The sequence below is a fragment of the Archocentrus centrarchus genome, chromosome 14 (assembly GCF_007364275.1).
Source record: "Archocentrus centrarchus isolate MPI-CPG fArcCen1 chromosome 14, fArcCen1, whole genome shotgun sequence".
Taxonomy (NCBI): domain Eukaryota; kingdom Metazoa; phylum Chordata; class Actinopteri; order Cichliformes; family Cichlidae; genus Archocentrus; species Archocentrus centrarchus.
Window position 1 is genome coordinate 10110526 of NC_044359.1, and position 26285 is coordinate 10136810.

Consider the following 26285-nt stretch of genomic DNA (forward strand, 5'->3'; position numbering starts at 1 on the left):
TTAAAGGTGACTTAATTTAATTAGTAGCTTCAGAGACAACAGAATCCTCGTAGTGATGAATGAACCGTTTCTTTACACTTTAGAAAAATCAACCATCAGACAGGAAATTCACTCCTCGGGGAGACAACAGGCCTGCGGGCAATCGTTCATCATAATTTAAAAAGCCCACTATAATTAAAGATCTTCAGATGTACATTAAGAAAGTCAAAAAACAAAACAACAGGAGCAAAGTGTGTGTTAAAAGCCATTATTGTCCTGTTTTAATTCTGTAATTTCCCACCTCACCTAAACATCCTCTTACCTGAAATGACCTGAATTAACTAGTGTTTAACACACTGAGAAACAAAACACAACTTTGAACGTGACTAATGTTTCTTCACTGTATTTCTGCAGCTTTAAAAACAAAAGGTGTCTTTCAGACACTAAGAGCAACAGAGGGTGCCGAAGACATGGAGGGTATTGCTCGCATCCTGTTATGGTCCTTATTTTCTAATTCCAGTTAAATTAAGTGCAAGTATTTTCCGTCCTTCATTTGTGTTGTTGTCGTCACAGGGTTAAAAATGACCAGAAGAGGGTGGAAATGTCACAGAAAAACAGCAAGAAAACTGGAGGGGAAAAAAAACACACACGCACACACAAAAAAAATAAACAAGCAAGAGGAGTGAAGAAGCGATTATCAACCATTCTGAGGCCAGAAGGAGGAAAATTTATGCATCCAATTGTTTTCCATTAACCTGGAAAGAGAAGTTGCAGATGAAAAGTGCTTTAGAGGACGACAAACCTTTTTGGTTGCGCTACTACAGACAGTCGTATCTACAGTAGAAACAAGACACAGACAGACCCACAGGGAGAAGGACCTCCACTCCCTCCGTCCACATTTAGTTATTTACATTTCATTTTTTAGTAGTGTTCTTCTTCATTATTCTATCTGCGGAGCGTTCAGAGACTTCTAATGTACACAAAACGTCATGAGCTCCTCATGCCACGTCTGTCCTTGTCCCTCCAAACTCTTCCGGGGTGGTAATGGGGAGGAGGAGGAGGATAGAGGAAGGGTCAGGTAACATGTTACTGGGCCGGTGAAAGAGAAAGAAGGGGAATGAAAGTGAAGGCAGTCTTCATTCAGTGGTATCATGTGTCAGGAAGCTGATTGATGTCAGTCAAGTTGGTGTCATTGAGGATTACTTTGATTCGATCCAAGGAGTCCGCCTGTCGTATTCGCTCCAGCTGTACCTGCGGATGCGAAGAAAAATCGATTAATTCATTAGCGTGATCGTTTCGGGAGGATCTCACACCGTAAAACGCTTTAAGAACTTAAAATCATCTGAAGGAGTTTTCTACTTTAAAAAATGCAGAAAAGTTTATTTTCTTTTTATACTTCCCCATTTTATTTTAATTTCCTTATAGTACAATAAGGACATATTTCTTCAATGTTTTTTTTACACTTTTAGTACTTTTCTTAAATTGTTTTCTTCACAGGTTTATTAGTATTGTGACCTTTAGTATGGGGTTTATTTAACAGGTGTTAGCAGCTTCCTTAGTCCCTTCTCATTTTCAGGGCGTCTGTTATTGCGTGGATCATTTATGCACAAGGAATCCTTTTGGGGTGGACCTTGATGTTACGTCGCTTAATTTAGACCAGACAGTGCTCTGGGTGAGCACTGCCACTCACCCAGAGAATTGCCACTCACTGGCTATTTTCTCTCTTTTTGAACTATTCTCTGTAAACCTTAGAGATGGTTGTGTGGGAAAATCCCAGTAGATCTGCAGCTTCTGAAATATTCAGACCAGCCCGTCTGGCACCAACAACCAAGCCACGCTCAGAGTCACTTAACTCACCTTTCACCCCCATTCTGCTTAGTTTGAACTTCAGCAGGTCACTTTGACCATGTCTAAACACCTATGTGTGCTCAGTTCCTGCCATGTGATTTGCTGATTAGATATTTGCTTTACTGAGCTGCCGAACAGGAATACCTAATAAAGTGGCAGGTTTATGTTGAGTGAGAGTTTTGAATGTTTGAGTGTGTAATTTGTTGTTCAAAACATTACGAAGTCACCAGTTCATCTATGTTTTGCTGTTAAACTGACAGTAACATGACTCAAACAGTCCTGAATTTTATCCTAATTTTACTGAAGCCAAGACATTTGTTTTATTAGAAGAAAGTTTGTGTTCATGAAGTTTGTGAGTTTTTTAAAACTAATTTTTGCATAAAAATTCTTAAAAATTATGATTAATCAGATGAGAACATTTTAAAATATCCGTCATAGATAAAGGCATAACAAAAACAAATAGTCATTATTATTCCTGCATGAAATATACTGGTGTCATAAATTTAACTGCTAAAACAGCGAGGTTGTTTGATGGTTAAATATGTGACACAGTGACTCTTACCATTACTTTGCATGTAATCTTAAACCCTGGTTACAAAGTAGCCAAACCTGCCATCATACCCACCGCTTTTTGACTGTCCAGCTGTGTCCCTTCTGTTCCATAATGTAATGTAATAAAATGTTAAGGTTTTACACATTAACTACCTGTGCTGTCTCAAGTTTTGCTTTGCAAATGTTTTATTTATTTTTACTTGCTTACTGACATGCTACTTCCTTTGGGTTTCTCCACCCTCCTGTGGCGGCACCTAAATGTGTTTTATTAAATGTGGTATTTTTAGTTTTGCATTGTTTTAATAACTCATTTAACATCTGGCCTGGGACAACATCTGGAAATTAGCCATTTGGAATTTTTATAGTGGTGTTACAGTTATGACAATGCAGTATCTTGTAGCATGTTAACAGACCGCTGGTTGCGACCGCAGCTACAGTCACTGCTCCCTCAGTTGTGGCTGCTCTGGCTCAAGTCTGCACCGCTGTGTTTAGACACATAAGTCGAGCAGCTAACTCTCGAGCTCTGTGGCTGACCACAGCCATGACAGACTGCAGATCTGATAGCGACTGCAGCCAGATGATGACAGCCGTCCCTGCCGCTGAGGCTGCTTTGTTTATCATGAATCTGGCTGTGACACGCTGACTACATGCAGCAGTTGTGCATCTCTGTGCTGCAATGACGATGCTATACTGAACTGTCCTTTTTCCAGAGTGGAATGATTGTATAGCATACATCTTTAAAAAAAAGATTTGAATACACAAGTTATTTTGGATTTTCTCTGTTCCACCAGAGAAACACACACACACACACACACACACACACACACACACACACACACACACACACACACACACACACACACACACACACACACACACACACACACACACACTCAAGAAACTCAGTGAAGATCGAAGAAGGAGAATTCTAAAGTTATACAAGTTGGGAAGGTCTCTTTGAGCCATTTCTAAACAGCAGCAGATTCCAAGATCATCAGTTCAAACAATTGTATGGAAATACAAGTTATTCTGATATGTCACCTCTTTGGGTCTTCTTCCAGACTCAGATGAGAGGAAATAGGTTAAGATGTTCAAGAACAACCCAGCAACCACCAAGGCTGACCAAGAAAGAAGCAACTTGCTAAGGGACATTAACCAAATATTATTGGGTGTATGGATATACATTATATTGCCGGAAGTTGTTATAATACCACTAACGGCTGACTGTGGAATATTTAGTAGTGAGGAAATTTCACAACTTCACTTGTTGCACAAGTGGGATCCTATCACGGTACCACGCTGGAATTCACTGAGCTCCTGAGAGCGACCCATTCTCTCACTAATGTTTGTAGAAGCAGTCTGCATGCCTAGGTGCTGGTTTTATACACCTGTGGCCATGGAAGTGATTGGAACACCTGAATTTAATGATTTGGATGGTTGAGTGACTACTTTTGACAATATAGTGCCTCTGAGCTTGTATTTTGACCCTGTATGGATTAGAGAAAATCCAAAACAAATTCAAACTTATGCACCCAATTCTTGTTTTTCAATGAGTGGATGTAAACTTCTGACCAAGACTGTATGCGACCTTTTGCTTGACATAATTATGGGAATGTGTCCTTAGGGTCTAATGTGTTGGGGGTGTTGTTATCCACTGAATTACTTCCCTTTGATTCCTTGCTTTTCAGTGTAGAAGCACAATTTAAAAAAGTAAACAACCTACCTGAATTAATGGAAACGATTTTAATTCAAATCAGCTGCGTGGCTTTTGCTTTTTTGATAAAAAATTATCAGCCACTTAAAGGGAATGATATCTTGATCTAAGTAACAACATTATCAGTGCATCATACAACACTGATGCTATCAACCTGTGCAGATAATTTATCCCACCAACCCTTTCAGTGCTAGGTTGCCTTTGTTAAACAGACACCAAACAAGTCCTGCCATAAAAAGAGACTTGCTGCTTCCACTTTTTTGTCTCTGTTGGATTATGGCAGTGTTATTTATATGCATGAATCTTCACAGTGCTCAGACATGCTGGATACCATCTAGCATCACAAACTAAACATTAAGATGCTGCTTTGTTCTTATTTGGTCTGCTACCACATTACCTGCTAATGGATAGGTACTGTCTTCAGCTCCAACATGTCTTCCTTCAGCTTCAAATTTAGTTAAATCTCAAGAAGCTGGTCTCACTACATGAATTTAAGATGATTTTGAAATTTTAAGAGAGATTCTTAATCTCATGAGTCTTAAATTAAAAACCAACCCTGCATACCCCCGTTCAAGGTCAAAAATTCCCTCCGCACCCTGAATAAATCAGCTTCCTGAATCGACAGACAACTACGCAGATCTGAATTTGTTTGTCATATTTTCTTAAGATCATAATTTGATCATATTTTGTTTATCATTTGTAATGCTATGGCATGTCTTTTTTTGTTTCAGTTTTTATTTCCAATTTCTCACACTGGCAAAGAATTCTTCCAAAAATTCCTGGAGCTGGATCATCTCCAAAAAGTGAGCAACTTCTAATTTGGTCTAAGCCCCACCTATGGCTTAGCCCAGCATCCATAACTTTACAAGTAATTCTGCTAAAAACAGAGAAAAGGACCTAAAACCATCAAATAAAGTTCCTGGAATAATTTTTTGTACACTCTCACATTTTGGCCTTACAGTTTTTCTGGTTTGTTTAAGTTATCACTCTAACTGGCTCACTGTTGACCTGGGGGATATGAACAGGTTAAATAGAGAATCTCTGCTTACCTGAAGGGTCTGAGAAAGTTTGACAAAGTCCTTCTGAACCTGCTCGCTGACGTCCAGCTCTGTTTGCAGCCGCTGGGCTTTGTCCCTCTCATCGAGGACCTGACTTTCTAGTGCACTCTACCAGGACACACACGCACACAAAGGTTTGTTCAGAAAGGCTAAATGGAACCAGTGATTAAAAGAAAGCACAGAACTGAAAGAGAATCTTCACAGAAACACATTTACTGAATAATTTCATAGGTTTAACTCTGCTTCACTGCAGTTTACCAGTACCTGGATGTCTTCATCTCATATACAGCCCCCTTTATTTTACATCAAACATACTCTGGGCCTCATAAAGCGCTCAGTAAACGACACTCTGAGGGTGGGATTAGGCTGAAATATGAGCTGCTAGTGGCTTAGATGCTGAATAATCTGTTAGATCCTGACAAACTGAGAGTAAAATCCCACAACAGCAGGGTGAGATGTGATGATATTACTGATCGAGTTAAAGTGAATTTTTGGGCGGAGCTCGATGTGGTGGATCAGCAGATAAATGTGTGCAGCAAAATACGGACCTTTGCAGTGGTGAGCTCTTTAAGCTGCTGCTCCAGGCTGATCCTCAGGCCCTGGAGGCTCTCCAGTGTCTCAGTCTTCTTGGCCAGACTGCTTTCCAACTGCATAAAAGAGGTAATGGACACATAAATAATCACATCTGATAGTCAACAAATTAATAAAGGCTTGTTTTTGCAATTAAGAAATGCAGAAAAATACATTAAGGCAGAGTTTTTGAACAATGGCAGAATAAATAATGAGCATCACAGGCTTCATTCATTGATTCTTGGCCACTGTAAACAACATTTGACCATTTTAAATATAATTCTATAAAACTGAGATGTGAACTTTATCGATCCATCAGACAGAGACAAACGCCAGCATCTCAAAAAACCCCTACATGTGTAATCATGACTGCACAGATATAATACAGACTGAAACGTGTGTAATTAATCATTTCATTAAACCTCATTTGTCATGTACAGACTCCAATATCCCATATATAGAAAAACAAAAAGATGTGTACAGGATAGGTCAGCATGCCGAAAGCACAGGCCATGGCTGGACACCACTTGTAATCCATCCACAAGTTTTGGGAATTGACTTGTTTCCATTTGAACATGTGACTGACTGTGTTGTTGTTGTTTATAAATTACAGGCCACTAAATATCCAAATGGTGACTTTTTTTTTTTTTTAACTGAGCCTTGTTTGTTCTTTGAGATGCATTCATGTTGCTTGTGGTTAGTGCTGATATATTTGATGACTATAGAGGGCTCCATGTGTTGATGCCATTTTGGTCTCCTAGTCTAGCTGGTTTGGGTTTTGGGGATTCGTGCACCACTAGAAAAGAGCTGCTGTTTCCATGAAATCTGTTTAACTCCCTGATCAAGGTGTGTATGCTCAAACGCATGCAGGTTTTTAAATTTAATTATGACCATGTCTTTAGACTAAAATCATGGAAATGTGTGCAAATGTACCATGGAAATACAGTATATGAGGCAAAAACGAGTTTGCACAATTCTAAGTTTACAAAGAGCTTGAAAGTCCATATTTGGTACGACCACTTTTAAACTTCAACACAGTCTGAACTCGTAGGCAGCCTTCTTGTCATTTCTTTAGTCTTTGAGAGTCTTTAGGAATATTTCTCCAGGTTTCTAAAAGGACATTCAAAGCTCTTATATTTCATGACAGAGCCTCCACTGTGTTTTCAGACAAACACTCACTCCACAAGACCTGATGCAACTGATTTTCAGGCCAGTTCTTGATTAATTTGATTAACTCAGCCTTTTCTCCCTGTTCCCTTCCTTAAATGCACAGCAGATGGATCAACTGGATCTCTCAGGTCGTGTGTCAGGTCTTTGCTGGAATATTCCCCATTTCTTAGGGACATGTCTTTCAGATACTGTTCATCTGCTGCAGATAGTTCTTTTAGGCCTGCCACTTCACCTTTTGTCCTACACGTGTTCGGTTTCCTACCATTTTTTTAAGGACACACTGCACGCCACGCTGAGATATGCCAAGTTTTCAGCTAATAGCTCTTTGGGAATCACCTTGTTGGTAGAAAAATATTATTCTGGTGGAAACCCTGCTTCCTGCAATTACATTTAAAGTGTGTGAATATCATCTTTTACTTTTAGTCAATAATCTCACAAATTTACTTATTTACTAAATTTACTTTGTTTTTATTTGTAAACTACAAGTGTCTAAAATCCCAATTTATTACTTCCTATAAAGACTAATGTCCCTTAAATAGGAAACACAGGATAAAAATGATGTTTTGTTGTTTGAAGGCAGCCACAGGATTTCTCACAGTTACTCCAGTTGCTGAAAATAATGTCAAGGAGTTTGGTGAGAGTGAGTCAAGACAGCGAGGAGGCTTTATAAGTAGCTTCTCTGTGGGTTCACCTCTACAGGTGACCCCCTTTTTCATTTTAGTCATTTGATCCAAGTATTGATTATCAGGAAAAGGAGAACGACCTTCTCTGTCCACATGGAGGTCTTTTCGCAGGTACATTAAAAAAAAAAAAGAAAAAATAATCTGTGCACTTGTTACATCTCTAAGTGATTTTTAACATAATTTGAAGCACATTATGGGAATCTTTTTCCTTCACTACATGATAATTTCACAGAGGATGTACCTGTTCCTTCTCCGCCTTTATTCGCTCCAGCTCCGTCTTCAAACTGGAGAAAGACGCTGTGGGAAGAAGACATCATTAGAGGATCACGGGGCGCTCATCTGAATCTCAAAGCTCGGATATTCTCTGTGGAATTATTACGAGATCCCCGGAAAGTTATGAATAATGCAACAAAGCTGCTTTGCCCGGAGCTGCTGTGTGTGTTTTGAGCTCAAATGAGAGCTCAACTAAGAGAAACAAACAACACAAACATGAAACACTCCAGCTGTTAATGACTACAATGACTCAGTGGCCACTCACAACAGAACCGATACAAAAATCATCAATCAAGTGGAAATACTTGTGTTTAAATGGAGCGCTAATCCTCACGGTACATTTTAAAGAGTGTGTACTTTCTTCACTCCAAATCTCCCAGAAAGAGAAATCTACAGCAACGCAAAGCAAAAAAAATTCAGTTTCACAACCAAAACACGACATTTGTTAAATTTTTTTTAAATTAATTAATTAGTAACAAACCCTTTCATAATCTGTACATTAACTAAAACTAAAAAAATTCTTGGGTTTCTTGCTCTAAAGTGAAGACGATCGTCAGTGACTTTTGTTTATTTTAAATTAAATTTTTTTGTGTTTTGGTCAAGAAAAGAAATCCAAATTTTCACCTTAGGCTCTCTGAACATTAAACATTAAATGATTTATTAAAACACATTGTAAAAACGAGCTGCCATAAGAATTTATTTGACTTTGGGTGCTGCCCTGGTTTAACCCTTAAGTCACTGAGCTTTTTTTAATTTTTATTTTTTTTTAGAGAAATGACCGAGTGTGTGATTTATGACCCCATACAGGACCACTTTTTTAATGGCTCTATTTGTGTTTATTATGCCTGCACTGTTTCCTTCATTTATGACAGATATTTTAAAATGTTCTGATGCCATTAAGCGAGTTGGTGCATTCAGTTCCACCAGATATTTATCCTGTACTCAGCTGGTTTAGAATGGAAGTACTGCCTGAAACTGCATACACAGAGTATTTGGGTATCTGGGCTACAAATTTGGTCTTAATATCCCTGAAAACAGCAAGTTTTATCCACGGCCGGCCTGTCTGTCAAACTGCATGTACCTCAGAAAATCGCTGCTTAGACCAACAAATTTGCAAGAAAACTGTTCCCAGTAAAGCTAGAAGCACAACAAACATGTTTCAGTGCTTGAAGCAAAAACACACTGTTACATCCAGGCTATGAAGGCACATGAAGAGGAGATACTACTAAACAAATGACTCAACTAATCATCACTATAACAGGAAAAGTAAACGGGGGATGGAAATGCGCCTATATGGTGAAAAGGGAAGGCTTCAAGCTCAAAGACGGCTGTGATGTATAAAGCATGCTGTGACAAACTTGCAGCTACAATTCATAATTACTGGGCATTTTCCTTGAAATATTGTGACATAATTCTGAAGGGACAATCGCCCACCCCTAATACAGACTGACAAATTCACGTCAGGAAACATTTTTATCATTAAAAACATCACTGTGATGGATGTATATATAAATATATGGCTTGTTCAATTGAAGATTACACATCCTTTTAGAGTGGCACTAGACAAAAATATTGAGCAAAAACAGAAATTATTTAATTATTATAAGGTGACCAGCAGACTAAAGCTCCCAACACGTCTCTCTCTTCCAGTAAACTAGGCTGCGGGGAAGGACGACACACAGCAAGGTATATTTTCTAATAGCTGTTCAAGACAGTTAAAGGCCTCGGTCACACAGGCCTGGCGACCTCTCGATGACCATCTGGCAACCACCACTGATGAGGGAAAAATCTGTATTCCCAGAGTGGTTGAAAGTGGTTGCTGGCACCTCACAAAGAGAGATGCAGTGCTGCACCAAAAACCTTACAACTGCTTTGGTTGCTAGCTGTTTCCTGTGGTCACCAGCAGTTTGCATGGTGTCTACAAACACTCGCAAACTACTCATCAAATCGTAGTGAAGCTGAAAAGTGTGATACAAGTGGAAACAGGGAACATCTGTCTTAAAATAAAAGTTGCACCTTCTGAAATGTGTTTGTTGGTCAGGCACAACTTTGACTTGAAGGCAAATTTTCTCCATTTCCAGTTTGTGTCACACTTTTTACAGTTTCACTACTACTCAGAGTAAACTGAGAATGTCAGCAGACAAGTCAGCGTCTTCCATGCAAACTACACCTATAGCAACCACTTGCCAACTGGTTGGAGAACTGGAGGTTGCCAGAAAGAGGCCAACTGGTCTCCAGGCCTGTGAAACCTACATTAAAACACGTGAGGGGAAAAGCATTATGTTAAATACTGAATGCATCATTAGTCTGACAGCGAAATCATCAACACACACACACACACACACACACTCACACACACACACACACACACACACACACACACACACACACACACACACACACACACACACACAAGCAGGCAGTTAAAGTGAGGTTGTTCAAACTGCTTGTCATACCTTCCAAGATGTCTGAATGAAAAATGGGGAAAAACAAAAGCAGAAACAGAGGAGAATTTAAAAAAAAAAAAATTATGGTCCAAAAACAAATACACACCCCCATAGATGATCAGTGACTTAAATACAAGCTGACCATCGGAGTCTCACCTATTTCCTCCTTACACCCCTCGATCTCCAGCTGCAGAGTGTCCTCCAGGTTCTCCTTCAGGCACTGCTCTGCCTGGATCTGCTCCTTCAGAAACAGGATCTCAGCTTTCAGCTTCTCCTCCATGTGATCGGCAGACGTCCGTAACGCCACCATGTCCTCACGCAACAGTAGCACCAGGCCTTGGAGCTCCTGAGAAAGAAATCAAACAAATTTACAGGCACCAGTGTGGGCCATCCCTGTCATCCCCCAAAGACATTCTCTGTTGGCAACGCATGTGTTTGTAACACCAAACACAACCACCAGATGATCTGAACAGAGTCTGGCAGAGCACAAATGAGTAAATACTTAAAAAATATATAATATTAATATCATATGAATCTTCCACATAGGATATGTTGTGATAGTGTTTGAGTTTGTATGGTTATGGTTACAGACTCGTTCACCACCTCTATGAAATTTTATTTTGAGTTAACTCAATTAATCAAAAAAGACAACAAACAATAAAAACTTATAGATGATTTTGACTTGTAAGTTTTTGAATTTTCTATAGATATTTATATTACCACAATAACATTTTTGTGAAGTAAAAATAACATGAGTGAATGTATCTTATGGCTATGAAAATTATCTTGACACTGGAGTTCGTGGATAGAAGTAGGGCTATCAATTATTTTAGTAATCAAGTAATCAGATAAGAAATACTTTTGTCTTACTAACAGTTCATCTGCATATTTTAACTTCCGTAGTTTTACTGCTGATTTTTTCATGTGTGAACCAAACAGTGGTGGATGGAGCAGCTACAAAGTTCTCGTTTCTCCACTTGCTGATCAGGTGAAGGACCTCCAGCTGTTTCCCGTAAAGGTTTTAATGGTGTTACAGGAAAAAGCGCTGCTGCTTTGGACGCTAGAAAAAAAGTTTCCTTTCGCTCCACCTGAGCTCACCGTCTCGATAACGGCTCCTCCTCTTTGCACTTGCCATGCGTGCATGTGCAGACAGACTGCACGTAAAACAACTGCTGCTGTTGCGTTAGCCAAACGTTGGCATGTAGATGAGTTTTCCTGGGGGCGAATTTGTAATATCAACACTGTATTTCTACCCTACTTTGCAAAGTTGTCATGGCTGAGAGGACTGTATTTCATTGTGACAAGATTTACAATTCTTATTCAGAGTACCATAAACTGCTCTGGCTTATTCTGGTTTCTGATAAATTACTGAACTTCCTGGGTCACAGTTCTCATCACAAACAATACCCATAGAACACAAATTTCTCCAAGTATGCATGAATGATTAAAACAGATATCTGCATATGATTGTAGGCTAACTTGGACACATCCCTTGAGGTGCGAGACTTTTACATTTGTAAGTTATGTGACAGCCGGGAAAAAGAGCAGGCAGGAAAATGATTTGCAGCAGCAGTTCAGACGTCCAGCTGTCAAAAAAGGAGTCTCAGCTGATGTGGTGTCGATGTGGTATGCGCTCAAAAACACTCAATTATTGGGACGGCCCCTAGTTAATGACTTCTGACTGGATGGCGATACAGCTGTTTCCCATTATGGAGGTTTTTACGAGTTAAGACATGCTTAATGATTAAACGATGCAACTCTGAATCCAAGTAGTGGTTACTGCAAATTTACAAAGCAGTAATGGATATCCATGTGGCGTTCAAGTGCATAAATCTGCCTCTACTTTCAGTATCATGATGGTGAATGTTTGGAAGCACATTTGGAAATGAAAACCCACTGAATGAATTGCTCATCACATTAACATGATTTCTGGCATCCAACAGTAGCTGAAGAATGCTCACCTACTCTAACTGGAGGAGGTCTGGCAGATTTAAATGATCATGTTTTGTGTGGTTCGTTTAACCACCAACATGTTGCAAATGTCACAGGATCATCAGCCTCCACTAAAATATGGGTCCACTCTCTTTTATAACACTGAAGTGTAACTCTGCAAGAGGCTGAGAGTAACAGTGTGGGAGGAGATGTGTGTTTGAGGCGAGGGGGCAGCCCACGGACGTAAAATAGATTTGTGTGTGTGTAATAGATTTTTTTTCACCTCATCAGATCAGCTCAAAATAAGCAGCGCTGCTGTTAATCAGTGAATATGAGCCGGTGGAGCCGCAGAGGTGTTACTGCTGAAGCAATTAGCCGAGCGATTCACTGCAGGGATTACTTCTGTCAGTTTTATCGCTGTCTATGGCGTGAGAAGGGAAAGAGCTGCTCACGCTGTGACAGCTTTTAAATGAACAGTTGACACTGCTGACCGAGAGCATGAGGCTGTTAAGGTGGCAGAACATTTTGCTTTCACATCTAAACCCCCTGAATGCTTTCCAAGGTTAGACTGAAGACTTAAAAGTTGGAGAAACCTGGTGTAAATGTGGAGAAAATTCAGACCAGGTTTTAAGAAGAAGGAGCATGAGCAGAGTTAAATCTGAATATCAAGAGGCTTTTGGGAAATGTTTCTAACCTCAAAAACATGGATGACCAAGCAGCATCATCCAGCCCATTGATTTATTAATAAGCTCCATCCATAACAAGTACTTAACAAAATAAAGACTTGCATATGGGAGCATCTAAGATAAGCTCGAGATCTCTCTTGGTTGAACAAAAACATCTGATGATGGTTTCAGCTTTTTGCAGTTGATGGGGATCATTTTCCTTCTTTAGTCTCACTGTGTACTGCTGCAATCCAACTGACATTTATTTATCTGGCGTCTTCAAATTCCAACGTAGCATTTTCCCCATATTGACCCCCTACAGAAATACTGCTGCATGTCGGGCTCTGCAGCAAACCAGCAGATGATGGGGGTGGCTCGTAAGGTCGTTTATACTCATGTTTAAACTTGAACAGGTTTGATAAAAGCTTCTTACTGGCCTTTTATCCAAAACAGTTCTGCTGTTTTTATTGTCTTTCTCTCCACCTGGGTTCATTGTCTTGGTTGTGTGACCGCCTCTTTATTGTTCGCTCCATCCGTATACGACCATGATGTCATCCTCACTGCTGTCTTGTTATCAATTCTTTTGTTGAGAAATACTAAGGGTGCTTTGCCTGACTCTTGTAATAGTTTATAATAGCACACATGGTGCTAAATAGGTTTTACAGCACACTGCTTTCTATTTTTTAGCCTCAAAAGCACGTGCTGCACCACCAGTGTCATCTTTAATAAGACCTTTGTTATTTCAGTAACTCTTCCTCTGTGAAACCCAGCAACTGACAGGAAGAAATAAAAATATTGGTTAATGAGGGTTTGCTGCAGTCTGTTTGCTTCACAGATGAACTCATAACTGTGACAGAAACAAACTCACTGGCATGAATGTGCCAGCAGCAGACCAATTAACTTGCCTGACATACTTTTTTTACTGACCCTGGTCACAGGTTATGTTGATCCCTGCTAATGATCAGGGCTGGGAAACATTACCAAACCTGCAGCAAAGTGACACATATATCCTTTTTTAACTTTAAAAAGGAGCTATTATGTACATATACAGTATGACACTGTAGTATAAACACTGTTTATATTAAATGTGGCCAAAGTTTAAAAATAATGAGGTATATGTGCGTAAAAGTAATCCCTGTGAGCCAAAAACTCCCAGCACTGCTTTTACTACTTTCTCTTTGCATAGCACAACAAAAAAAAATATTTTTTGTTGTGCAGCTCACAAGTACTGGGTGCTGCCCCTCTGCAAGCTCCCGGAAGCTGGACAATTGGAACAAAGGGGCCTTTTAGGAAAGATTGCCTCAAAGAGAAAAGAGCTAAAACTGCTTGTTTTAAGAGTAAGATAAGATAAAGAGTAAGAAAATAGTGATCATATGAAGCCAATCTAGTGGAGCTCCAAATAAAATGTAGAGATGGAAATTGGTATTATAAAGGTCTCCTTGTCTAAATTTAATTGATTTAAATCTCAAAACTACAAATATGAACTTTAAACTTTTTTTATGCCTCCTTTCAGACACATTTCAGTAAGTTCCATCGAAGTTTTCTGGAACGGTGCCGAGATTTAAGCATCACGTACTTGAACAGTAGTGGGCATTTGGAAGTCTTCTTGCTGCTGTAGTTCTAAATGCAGCCTGTGTTTTCCCTGCAGACTCTCGTTGTCTCTCTGTAGTCGACTTAGCTCATCTGCCACCTGCTCCCTCGACTTCAGCAGCACCGCCTGAAACAAACACACAGAATAAATCATCTCATCATGTGTCACTTTTTTCTGACTCCTGTCATATGAAACCAGCAGCCCTTGAACACATGTGAAGAGTGACTCACAGGGCCAGAGTCTGCTTTAAGAGCCACCTCCATCTAAATCTCCCTGCAGAGCTAATATTCGGCTAGGTGTAGCTTTATAAATGAATTTATGACAGTGAGACTTCTCCAGATCAAAGCCGCGAGAAGCAAAGGGGATGCCTCTCATCACTGGAAGACAAGGCTGTTTGCAAAGTCTTTCAAGTTACTTTGATGCCTGTGCTGATGCAGAGGCACATTCATTATTGAGAATGCTTCTGTCTCAGGTGCTTCCTGCTTTTCCTTTTGGACAATGAGCTGAGAGAAGAAATGTACTTTGCTTAGAAAAGCATTTCCCACATAGATGGACAGATTTTTGCAAGTGTTGCACACCTCTGTGCATCTGCTGGTATGTTGGTTCGAGCAAACAAGCAACCTCTGCATGTATTTAAACTTATTTTATGTGGTAGGGAAGACAGCTGAATATATGCATAACAATGCTTTTCCAAAAAAAAAAGTAATCTAAAAATCCATTGGCTTGTCTAATGACTTTTCAGGATTTGCAGTTATGGATATAACGTTCCAATATCTGGACTGGATTTGCATCTGATCCTGACTCAGAAAGGTCGATTAGATATCAGTGACAATGGGCTAATGGAGTGGAGAGCTAACAGCAAAGAGACATCAGGGTGGAGTTATTTTATGCCTGCTACATCAACACTTTTTCTTTGTAGGTTTCTACATTTTTCTTAATTAACTGCCAACTGTGGCCAACACGACGGAAAAGCTCAGACAAGACAATGCTTTCTCTCTCTCACTCTCATTATGTTCAATGCAACACTTGTAGGAATCTTCTAGTGCACTGACAGAAGCACAATATGCTGTCACCACCTTGAACAATATTATTTCACCTCACTTTCTTGCGCCTCTTCTCATCTCCTCTCCACACACGGCGCACTTGTGAGGATGTGAACTCACCGTACTAACACCACCATAAACAACAGCAGGACGCAGTAAAGCTGCTCACAGTGAGCTGAAATGAGTGGAAATAAATTAGATGAATAATGTAAATAGATATTATTTTACTAAAAAATACCAGTTCAGTAGACTTATCCTCTTGGATTTATTTATTTGTGAGTAGAGATGCACCAATTCAGTTTTTATCTGCGACACAGAATATCGATCATAAGTACGACCTCGACCACAGTTTGGGGGGAACCCATTTAGCGATTCTTGTGAATTGTGGAGGGGCTGGTGGATGATGGACACCTTTCCATAGCACGAGCTCATCTGTCCTTCAGTAAGGTCAGCTAAAAATGTATTGTACTGGCATTATGCTTTGTAGGTGTTTCCAAAGTGAGAGTCACTGTGCTGCTGCGCACTGCTGTCATTTGCAGTTGCAACAGCTTCTCACTTTCACATGCATGTTGGCACGTGGAGCTGACAGAGACAGCCAAAATGAAATCATACTAATCAAGCTGACAACAAGAAGTTATGTTACCGTAAGCGTAATAAAAGCTTTACAAAAGTTTTGCCTCTGATCAAACATAACGAGAGAATGTAAACGAGCGAGCCAGTCAAAAAAAGGGAGAGAAATCTAGATTTGTTTGATCTTTTCAGTCTTGTCATCTCACTTTGAGCACAGGTTACAGTTAAGTAAAAAAATACATAAATAAATGGTTCTGCAAACATACAAATAAAAGCTGCTGGTGTAGCAGGTGTGAAATGCCACCAAACTGCTGCTGCTTTTGTAACTGAACAGAGGAACCCCGAGTGGGCATGCTGTCACTGATGTCTGATCCAGCTTTTTGGGTCCACACATCGGATCAGTGCATCTCTATGTGTCACATTTTATTCTGTAAAGTTAGTAAAGCCATGTTTAAGTCGAGACTGAAGTTCACTTACACATAAAATAATAATTCACAGTTCCTCACAGTGAGGAATGCTGCTTATTCATTTAACAATGGTATCAGATTGGTAATTGGTATTACCAGGTACCGGTACGGTGTCAGAACCGGAAACGGTGGGATTGTACATCCCCATTTCCATTGGATATCTGGTTCAAAACTTCCTTCACAAATGACTGAACTAATATAGTTCATAACAAGCTAAACTGCTACTGGACATTTGCTGAGGGCTTCAAGATTTCATCCTGCAAAAGTACCCTCTTTTTTTAACCTCTCTTTTTACTGTTTACTTGCATCTGACCAAAGGCTGCTCAGTTGTGATTGGTTAACAGTACTCTGACTATATGTGGAGAAAAATAAAACACACTAGTACCAAAAACCTTGGCCCTTGGCTACATAATCTTCATATGCAGACATCTGTATATCATTCAGGATTAAACCAGGTATTAAATAAGCCATTAGGTAATTAACTGATTAGTATAACATAAACATCGTGCTGTACTTCAAAAACAGGAACATTTTTGTGTTTTGACCATTTTAAATTAAATATCTTTGGGTTTAGCAGCACTGACTTGACAAATATCAGGCCTTTTTAGCATGCAGTGCTGACACAAGACATTTATTTTACTTAGTAATGCAAATAGCAATTTATTTAACTGTGCACTTTTGCTGCAGTGCAGGAGCAAGTTTCTGACACTGAAGCAAAAGATCCTTTAGCCACGAGCTCCCTCACATCAGCAAATGTTTGTAGCTGGGGAGGACCAGTGATGATACTTCTGTAGAGGCAAAAAAATGCAAATCCGAACATTAGTACATCTGAGCTGCAATTCAGTCTGGCAACACATCGGCTAAGTGACCGAGAGTCTGTTATCTGAGTACTTATTTGAATACACGCAGACTTGCCAGAGCTGATATTAAGATACAGACACAGCTGGCAGGGACAGGCAACACAGAGCTAACAAATGAATATGCTGGTCACCATCTGTTCCTGCGTGTTCCTCTTAGCGTCGCTGAAGGCCTGCTGTAGTGTGTTGAGCAGCATTTCTGATTCCTGGACTCTCTGCATGAGGGCAGACACCTACAACACACAAAAAAAAAAAAAACATCAGTAAGACAGAAGAAAGCAGGACATGCGATACTTATGCACACAATGCAGTTGAAGGGAGAGCCTCTGGGTTACAAATGACTTCAGACAGTGAGATCACTAGTTCAGAAATGAGTACACAGTTTGTGCCAGCTGTGCTCAGTGCTGCACCCATGTCATGTGTTTAAAATTAACCTCTGGTCTGAGATGTGACAAAATGCATTCACACTCTTTTTAGAGTCTGTGGTCAATGTGACAAGCCCCATAATCACAAAATAATGAAGTTCGTGTAAGCACAACACAGAAACAACATGCTGCTCTCAGGTGCACTGCAGGATGCGGGCACGCTGTAATCAGATCTCAAAGAACAAAGGGAAAAACAAAATAATTTCCTCATTTCTTCCTGTGAAAGAGCCGCCTTTTCTACAGAATGCATTTTTTTTTTTTTTTTTTTTAAAGAAGTAAACCCAATAAAACACCTTCATACTGAAGGCAGAAACTGCATTTCCATGATTGGAGACACTCCCTGAAAAGTGCATTCAAGTGTGCAGAGAGCATGGCGGCACACTTTGCTGAAATGATTTCCTGGAGGCCTGAGCTGCACCCTGGGGTGCACATAGCAGTAGCGCTGGACAAGAAAGAATCCATTATCACACGTCATCTGTGGGCAAGTTGGCAGTGCGTTCGAGGATATTAACAATGATGGACGATCACATCCACTCCACTCATCGCTTAAAAGCTTCACTTTTCTCAGTATGACAGAGGCAGTTTAGTAATGAAACAGATCCTGGCACAGCTTTTCTATATTACCACCCTATTTTCTTAAAGTGCGAGAAAATTTGTCTGGACTAAAGACATCTAACGATGTTTTAAAATTTTCTTTCTACAGAGTCTGCCTGGTAACATGGGTGGAAAATCTTAGTCTAGAGACAAGTTTGGTAAGCAGTGGCAAAGTGTAAGGCCACAATATGCAGAATATGTGAAGGGCTGTTATTACTGAAGAAGCATGGATGAATACTGAAAATCTGCAGTGGAATAATGACCCAAATAGATCTCGTTCAGAGTGAACGACAAACATGCTGCGGTTTTAAGAACAAAGTAAACTAAGGAAATGTGGCACCTGGTTATCTGCTCTTCATCACTAATTTTAACACTCAACAGTTGACTTCCTTCTGTTGCAAGCTAAAAGTGCTTCCTGTCAACACGCTCCGTGATTAATGTATAAACATCTCTTCACATGTATAAAGATACAGAGGCTAGCCAATCACGCAATAACGAAGGAGGATTTCATTATTCACACTGAAGGCTGAAGGATGAGTTGCTGTTTTAAGTGGAGTAGTTTAAGTATCTCAGGGTGAGGGACGACTGGAGCGGACAGTCGCTGCGGTGTTGAAGACGGTGTTGTGGTGGAGAGAGCTCAGAATGAAGGCGAAGCTGTCAGTTCATTGGTCGAGCTACATTTTTACCATCACCTGGCTACAAACTTTGGATCCCGAAAGAACGAAATCACAACCACCAGTCCTGCAAACCACCAATGAACACTTGAGTATTAAATCTTAGTTTCCGGTTACAGCAGTGTGAAATCAAAGCTGCAGTCGTGGCTCTGCTTCTTATCGCACACACAGGACAACTGACATAAAGAGGCAAAACACTTCAGGCTAAGACCTGCTGGAGAGAAGATTACCCATGTTGCTGTTGCTATGGTAACAGATGAAAGAATTGATGGAGATGGACACACAGAGGCACAGGTATATAAGATTTTTTGGTTAACAGGGTGTCTACAGGTATACAGAAGTTAAACTGACTTTGGGTAAATGTAGTGAGGTCTATATAGTTAGTAATGTATATCCATTAACTACGACAACGACATCGAGTATGGGTGCCCTGGATTGAGCAGGTGCATGGTGCAAAACTGTTAAAAACCGTTATTTGCAGTTTCGTTGGCTCTTCCCACTGTGGCAAGTCATCTAAACATCAACGCAGTGCTGATGCGAAGCTGCACCACCTGCACACAGATGGTGCCCATTTAATCACACAGGATGTTGACACCTTCACTTCTATCAAAATATCATTATTAGGTACTCGACTTCCTTTCCACCGAGCCAATTCACCATACCGAGTAAGACGGCCTTTTAGAAACAGCAAATAGAAGCACAGTAACCAAGTTTTTGGTGGTGACGCGTGTTTTTTTTCTGCCACTGTTCTGAGTGGCAGCCTGTTACAGCAGCTGTTTCGATTTTTACATTTTAATTTTATTTGAATGACTTTATCACCGGATCAAATCGATTTTTGTCGCTCATCGTTTTTAATCAAAGGTGAATGGCTACTTTTTTTGCTTTGCAATTTTACGAAGATTCTCCCCCAGCTCTACCCAGAGAAGCTACGGAGGAGACACCGAGGTTTCAGAGCGGGAGCCAAGTGGAAAACCAAGAGCAGGAAATATGAGTCCTTTTACAGCAAGATGGCTGGTGAGCTGATTAAGAACCACAGGGAACACAATCAGTGCATCACACTTCCTGGACCACAGTGTGGCCATACCTGGCTTCAGGACATTTTCCTGTTAAAAGGGAGTTTTTCCTTCCCATTGTTGCAAAGTGCTTGCTCATAGGGGGTCATCTGTTTGTTGGGGGTTTTCTGTCTTCTTCCCAGTGGGGGTTAAGCTAAAGAATATTTTTGGCACTACCTCCCGCTGATCACACACAGCCACAACATGAAACCATGACTTTGCAAAGCTCAGCACAGCACCAGTACCATGCTGGAACCATTCAACTCAAGAACATTAAACTCAATATACACACACACACACCCTGGAAGAGCATGGATGGAAATCCAATGAAAGTAATGTAATGTGTACATCCATGGTTAGAGCATGAATCTGAACTGCTTATACGTAATTCAGCAGCCTTTAATGATGCTCATTTGCAGATATGTAACTGTGGACATCCGCCAAACCTCTGCTCTGCTCTGTTGGTTTTGTGCCTGAAAAATAATCCTCCAGACTCACCAAATTTATCCAAAGAATGCACACACACAGCTAAAAGCAGCTCAAATAATAAATCGAATTATACTCCAAATGAATGATATGCCTACAGCAATTACTCTAATCACATCAACTCTCACTTGAGTATGGCACACTGGAATAAAAAGCGGGGGTTTAAAGTCTTTAAATCCACACTGACATCTTCATCATCGGAACTGCTTTAAAATTACTAATAAAGTCACCAACCTTAGCGGCGGTTTCCTCGTTGCCTGCTTTGACTGAATCTTCCAAATTCTGCTTCTCAATCATCGTCCTCTCCAGCTGATCGTTGGCCTGTCGTAGCATCACCTGCAGCTTCTTCACCTGGAGGACAGTAAGAATGGAGAACCCCCTCTGGTGAACATTTCAAAATCAAACTGTTGAGCTTAAATATTTACTTGATGTCATCAGAAACTCCTGCAGTTAAAAAGTAACAGAGTGAAAACAAAGACCCAAACCTGATCTCTCGTCTCGGCCTCCTGTCCTTGGATGGCCTGCAGCTGCTTCTCATAGTTGGAGCACATGTCACACCGTCGGCCGAGCTTCCTGCCGGCATTTTTCAACTGGTGACAGGAAACCCATGTTTAAAAAAAAAAAAAAAGAAGAAAAAATAATAACAATGCTCAACTCCAACATGAGACAAAGGCCTTAAAAAACAGCAAAATTGCATCATATTTAGACTTTTTTATGACCGAAAAGAATCATGAAAAAATAGTCTGTTATTTTGACAGTTAATAAAAAGAGGACTTAATACTGGAAAACCCAGGTTGGTACTTTAGAGAAATATTCATTCAAAACTAGGCCTGTTTCCCCAAGAAAAATATCTGCAGGATCTCTGGAGTTTCAGCAGGTATGTGCTTGTGTATCTATATCCACTGATGTGGTTGCAAACTGACTAATACCTTCCAAAGAAACAAGACAGAGGTGCAACAAAGCTGCAACTGAGACCAAAACCACAAAAACTGACACTAGTTTGACACTGTTGTTTAACGAGTAAGTGTCAGTGAAACGAGCCGGCAATGATAAAAGATTATATACAGCCTATCAGGAGAAATCTTTGTGTCTTATAAGCACAAATTATTATCTTGATAATTTTTAATAAAGTCACATGGGCCTCTAGATGCACACAGCTACCATATATTTGGCAAAAACTCCATTTTAGTTTCACTTTTGGATGCTCTTAAAATGAAATTCTTCCTGTTCTTACATGAAAACATCCTTTTCTTCCTCTTTATTCAATACTGAGTACGCTCAGTGCTTTCCATCATAAGGAGGCTTTCTGCATATTAAGACATTAGAGAAGCCCATCCACAATATCATATGTTAATTTAATCGTCCCACAGTTAGACCCATATGGAGGAGACAGTTAAAGCAAGCTGTCAGACTGACTTTAAACTGCTGCAGATTTTATTAACCTTTTACTTGCAGTTATATCTGTAAAAAAGCAGGTGACACTTTAAGCTGGACACTATATGTGTGAAAGGGCAATAGGCAGCCTGATGCATCAGTTCCCATTCGGGAACTTACCAAATTTTGGGATAAATTGAGTACATCTTGTCTTTTCTTAAATGGTTCAACAAGAGCCCTAAACGGAGACACCATACAGACCAAAAATCAGAGCAGCTTAGCAGATCTCACAGATGCGAAGCGCTAAGTGCTGAAAAGCTGGTCTCCTCCTGCTTCACTCCCTCTAAAAAAACCAAAATAACAGAAGCTACTTTCAGCTGTTCCCTTATTCACATGGGGTCGCTTCACGGCGGGTAGCACCGCATGTTTGATTTGGCAGATTTTTACACTGGATGCTCTTCCTGACGCAAGCCCAAAGGGATTTGCCGGGGATCTTCGGCTTGTTAGGCGACTGCGTAAATGACTACACGGAGCAACCACAGAGTGACAAACTCATTAAGATCCTTAAAACACACAAAGCTGGTGAGACGGTCACACTAATAAGAGCTCTGTAATGTCATCTGATATTTGCTGTTTTTGTTTATTTAACTACATTTAGTCAGACATTTTTTCCAGTTTTTTTAAATTATATTCAGCTTTTATTAAATTAAATTACTACCATCATTTTACTTTCATTATATTTTAATTCAAATTACCGAGCTTTTATTTTTGTCATATTTTATTGAATTATATATTTATTCTATTTATTTAAGTTTTTTTATTGTAGTCTGTGCCTTGGCTGTTTTAATAGAGGAATTTCTTAACTTTGGGGAAAAATTCCACATGTTTGGGAAAAAAATGGATTGTGATGTACATATGCTGCCCTGATGTTGAGATACCTTTTCCCTGGAAAAGAGTGGTCAGGAAGTAATAAACTAAAACGGTAGTAAAACTTTTACCCTACTGTGTGCTGTAAAAATGTTATGTCCCATCAAAACCGTGAAACCCTTTGAACCACCTTTGTCCCCTGCAGCGTTCAGACCATTTAAGCTAATGTAAAGCCTCAGGGATGCACCTCTTGCTGTAGCAGGTTCCACTCGCTGTCGCTGACGAGCCGGTAGCCCGCAGGCGGTAAGTAAGCAGTGTCTGGGGCGTGAGAGATGCTGGACAGCAGCGACGCCGTCTCCTCCTGCTCGGGGGTCATGGCTTTGATCGCCTTCTCCTGGTCTTTAGTCAGCAGGAAGTGACTTGCTGTCAGCTTGATTGAGCTGATTGACGCGGTCTCTCCAAAACTACTGTCTGTCACCCCACTGTCGGCCCCCACCAAAGGCCCAAAGTCCGACTCGTCTAAGTGGCTGGCTGACTTGGCCTTGTGGTTCTGGCCGCCGAGGCCCTGCTGGGCAGACAGCGAGGAACCGAGGCTGTCAGTGGACTGAACTCTCCGCAGGTTGTCCTTGTAAGGGTCCATGGGGCTGCCTGCCACCACCTCGGTGTCTAAAGAGTGCATGGAGCCGTGAGCGCTGTGGTTCACATGGGGCTGGAAGAGAAAAAGGAAGTAGGCATTCTCAGGAAAATGGTACCATTTCAGGAAGAAAAGGAATAAGTCTTTTACAGTATCAGATTTAATTATTGAGAATGAAGCTTTTCCTTTTTTAAGCTGGGCAGACACTTAATTCATCTTTTAAAGGTAAAGTGCGGAGTTTATCAACTATAGTAACACTCAAAGGTTTCACACTACTCCTGTAAATCAATGGTAATGTGCCAAAATTAGAAGAAAAAAACAAAGACATTTGGAAAAAGAAAATTAATGCATGCAAGTAACCAAGGACATCTCAGAACTACTGAATGGAAATTTTACTGAAGCCTTTTTCCTTTATTTTTCACAAAAAATCCCACGTTCAGAGTGGGTTACAAATCAACGCCCTCCTTTCTTTTACAGTAGTGCACTTCTGTGCCTTCTAAAAGGCCTAAACGCAGTCACAGTTTAGTTCAGCCAGAACCAACGCGATCAGATTCAAGAATATCCGTCTTGAAGCAAAAGTCTTAAAAGCTTCACTTATGTGAACCTGTAGAAACGGGTATCAGGCACAGCTTCATCTAATCCAAGGTGCACAGAGGAAAAAGTCTGAAGAAGCTAAAGCTCTGGCAGCACTTGTAGTACTAAGAATAACTTTACTGCTTGACTGACATGTTTCAGCCTGCTGCCGTCATCAGGGTCATATGTGAACGTGCCTCTCGATCACCTAGCGTCTGCTTTCAGCAGCATGTTGATTAGAAGGGACCAGTGGAAAAACAATGTGATCCCTGACCACCTTCACCTCTTTTAACCCACATGTATTTTTTTTTTTGTTTGAACTAGGGCTAGATGATATGGATCAAAAATAATATCTCTATATTTTTTCTTCCCAAAAGGTATAAACAATCTGAGTCAAAGCTACATGTCCCAAACGTCACACGGGCACATTTATTAAAATTCAGCTGTAGATATACATGAGAAATTGCTCAAAAAAAATCTATTGGCATATTTAAATAATGATGCTCCTCAAATAAATTAATGCTTTGTTCCTCCATAACAAAAGACTCACAGCTGTGCTATTAAAATGTAAACAGAAAAAATACAGCGCAAAAAATAGCAAAAGGCTGAATTATTCTTTAAAAAGCCAGTCTGCAGTGAAGCAGACTTCACCAAAGTGCTTCCTCCTGTGTGTACTCCTGTATATCTAGTACTCTGTGCAAATAACAAAACATGTAAACAGACTGAATGAACAAAATTCCATCCTTCAGTCAGCAGGGTTATAGCCAGCTCAGTAAATCCATAGACATCTGCGCTGATGCATCACAGCAACGGGCCCACCCACTCAATGTGGCGTCTATGTATCCGCCAGCTGCATCACGAGGACATGAAAAAGACCCACTTCCGCTATTAAGGTCATGTGACTTACAGTACAAACCAACTTTCTATGGAGTTGAGGTATGGCGGTGCCTAGTGATAGGTCCGGCAACACCGATGCGTCGGCGCATGTGTCGAGCTCATAGAGCAAAACCCGTGTCGGTGCGCGAATCGCTGTTAGAAAGTCACGTGACCGATACAGGAACCGTTTCGAACTGACACTGACGCACCAAAACTGTGTTTCTAAGGAAGCGTATCTGTCAATGGGATGTATCTGAGTTTAATGATACCCACCAGGACAGGGCCTACTTCCAAACCTTTAAGAGAAACTCTTTATAGAGATAGTTGCTGGACCAGTGGAGCAGCATATAATCGCCAGAGACCTGGTAGCAACATACGCCGGCCCGTGCATAACCCGTGGCCCCCTATTCCAAACCGACTCCAGTCACTAGACAGCAGTGTTAATTTCATTGACAAAATATTTTCGTCATAGTTTTCATCAATGATGCTTTTCTTCATGATGATAACGAGACGATAACTAAATAAAAACTACCTAAAAGGATAAAAACAATGACGAAATTAATTGACACTTTCGTCAATGAATGAAAACGAGACGAAAATGGTTGGTGGGGACGAAATCCAATCAGAACTGATTTATTTTTTTTGAAAGGGCGGGACAAATTAGGAAAACATCCAATCAAACTCACAGTTGCGCAAATTTGCTCTAAACCCGGGAAGGACAAACTAGCCTGTGATTTGTCTTTACTTCTCAACTAAGTTCTGTAAACAATAATGTCAGCAGGGAGAAAGAGAAGAGCCGATGTATGGACACATTTGTCCTTTGACACCGTGACAAACAACGATGTGTAAACCATGTGGGGCGACTATCTCGGGTAAAAACACGACAAATCTTAAACGACATCTGCAAACCAGTCACCCAGATCTCCAAGTCCACAAGCATCCTCATTCACAACACGTTCACTTATATTTTCCCGTTATGATACATATTCACATTATTTATTGACTGTATCTAAAAATATCACAGATATTTTAAATTTAAATGAAGATATGAAATAATATAATATAAAATACAGTGACTTAAATTATATTATTATATATACTAGGTCATCACATCAGTGTCAGTTGAGTGTCAACTAGGTTGCCTGTAGGGATTTTTAAGTTCCAGCAGGTGTCAGTATTCAGTGACACAGTATTGACACAGTATCAATACAGTTTGGTAATGCGTCGAAACGCTTCATGGCGCCTCATCTACCCATCACTAGTGGTGCCTTCTTGTGACAGTGGAAGATTTCAGGTTTCCAAAACTCTCCA

At 40.3% G+C, this 26285-nt stretch overlaps 1 protein-coding gene across 2 annotated transcripts in view; it reads right to left on the reverse strand.

Annotated features, from left to right (window-relative positions):
* rabep1 (rabaptin, RAB GTPase binding effector protein 1) overlaps nucleotides 1-26285 on the reverse strand; it is a 54931-nt gene continuing 28646 nt past the window's right edge. Inside the window, exons 9-19 of one of the 2 annotated variants that reach the window (XM_030746497.1) lie at nucleotides 23139-23600; nucleotides 21136-21240; nucleotides 20885-21001; nucleotides 17554-17652; nucleotides 14468-14608; nucleotides 10451-10640; nucleotides 10304-10315; nucleotides 7816-7871; nucleotides 5700-5798; nucleotides 5143-5259; nucleotides 1-1230 (exon numbers count right to left, since the gene is read on the reverse strand). In XM_030746497.1, the coding sequence (XP_030602357.1) occupies nucleotides 1129-1230; nucleotides 5143-5259; nucleotides 5700-5798; nucleotides 7816-7871; nucleotides 10304-10315; nucleotides 10451-10640; nucleotides 14468-14608; nucleotides 17554-17652; nucleotides 20885-21001; nucleotides 21136-21240; nucleotides 23139-23600 (1500 nt within the window). In that variant the 3' untranslated portion in view covers nucleotides 1-1128. The remainder of the gene's footprint in view (nucleotides 1231-5142; nucleotides 5260-5699; nucleotides 5799-7815; nucleotides 7872-10303; nucleotides 10316-10450; nucleotides 10641-14467; nucleotides 14609-17553; nucleotides 17653-20884; nucleotides 21002-21135; nucleotides 21241-23138; nucleotides 23601-26285) is intronic. The other variant, XM_030746498.1, reaches the window with a different exon arrangement.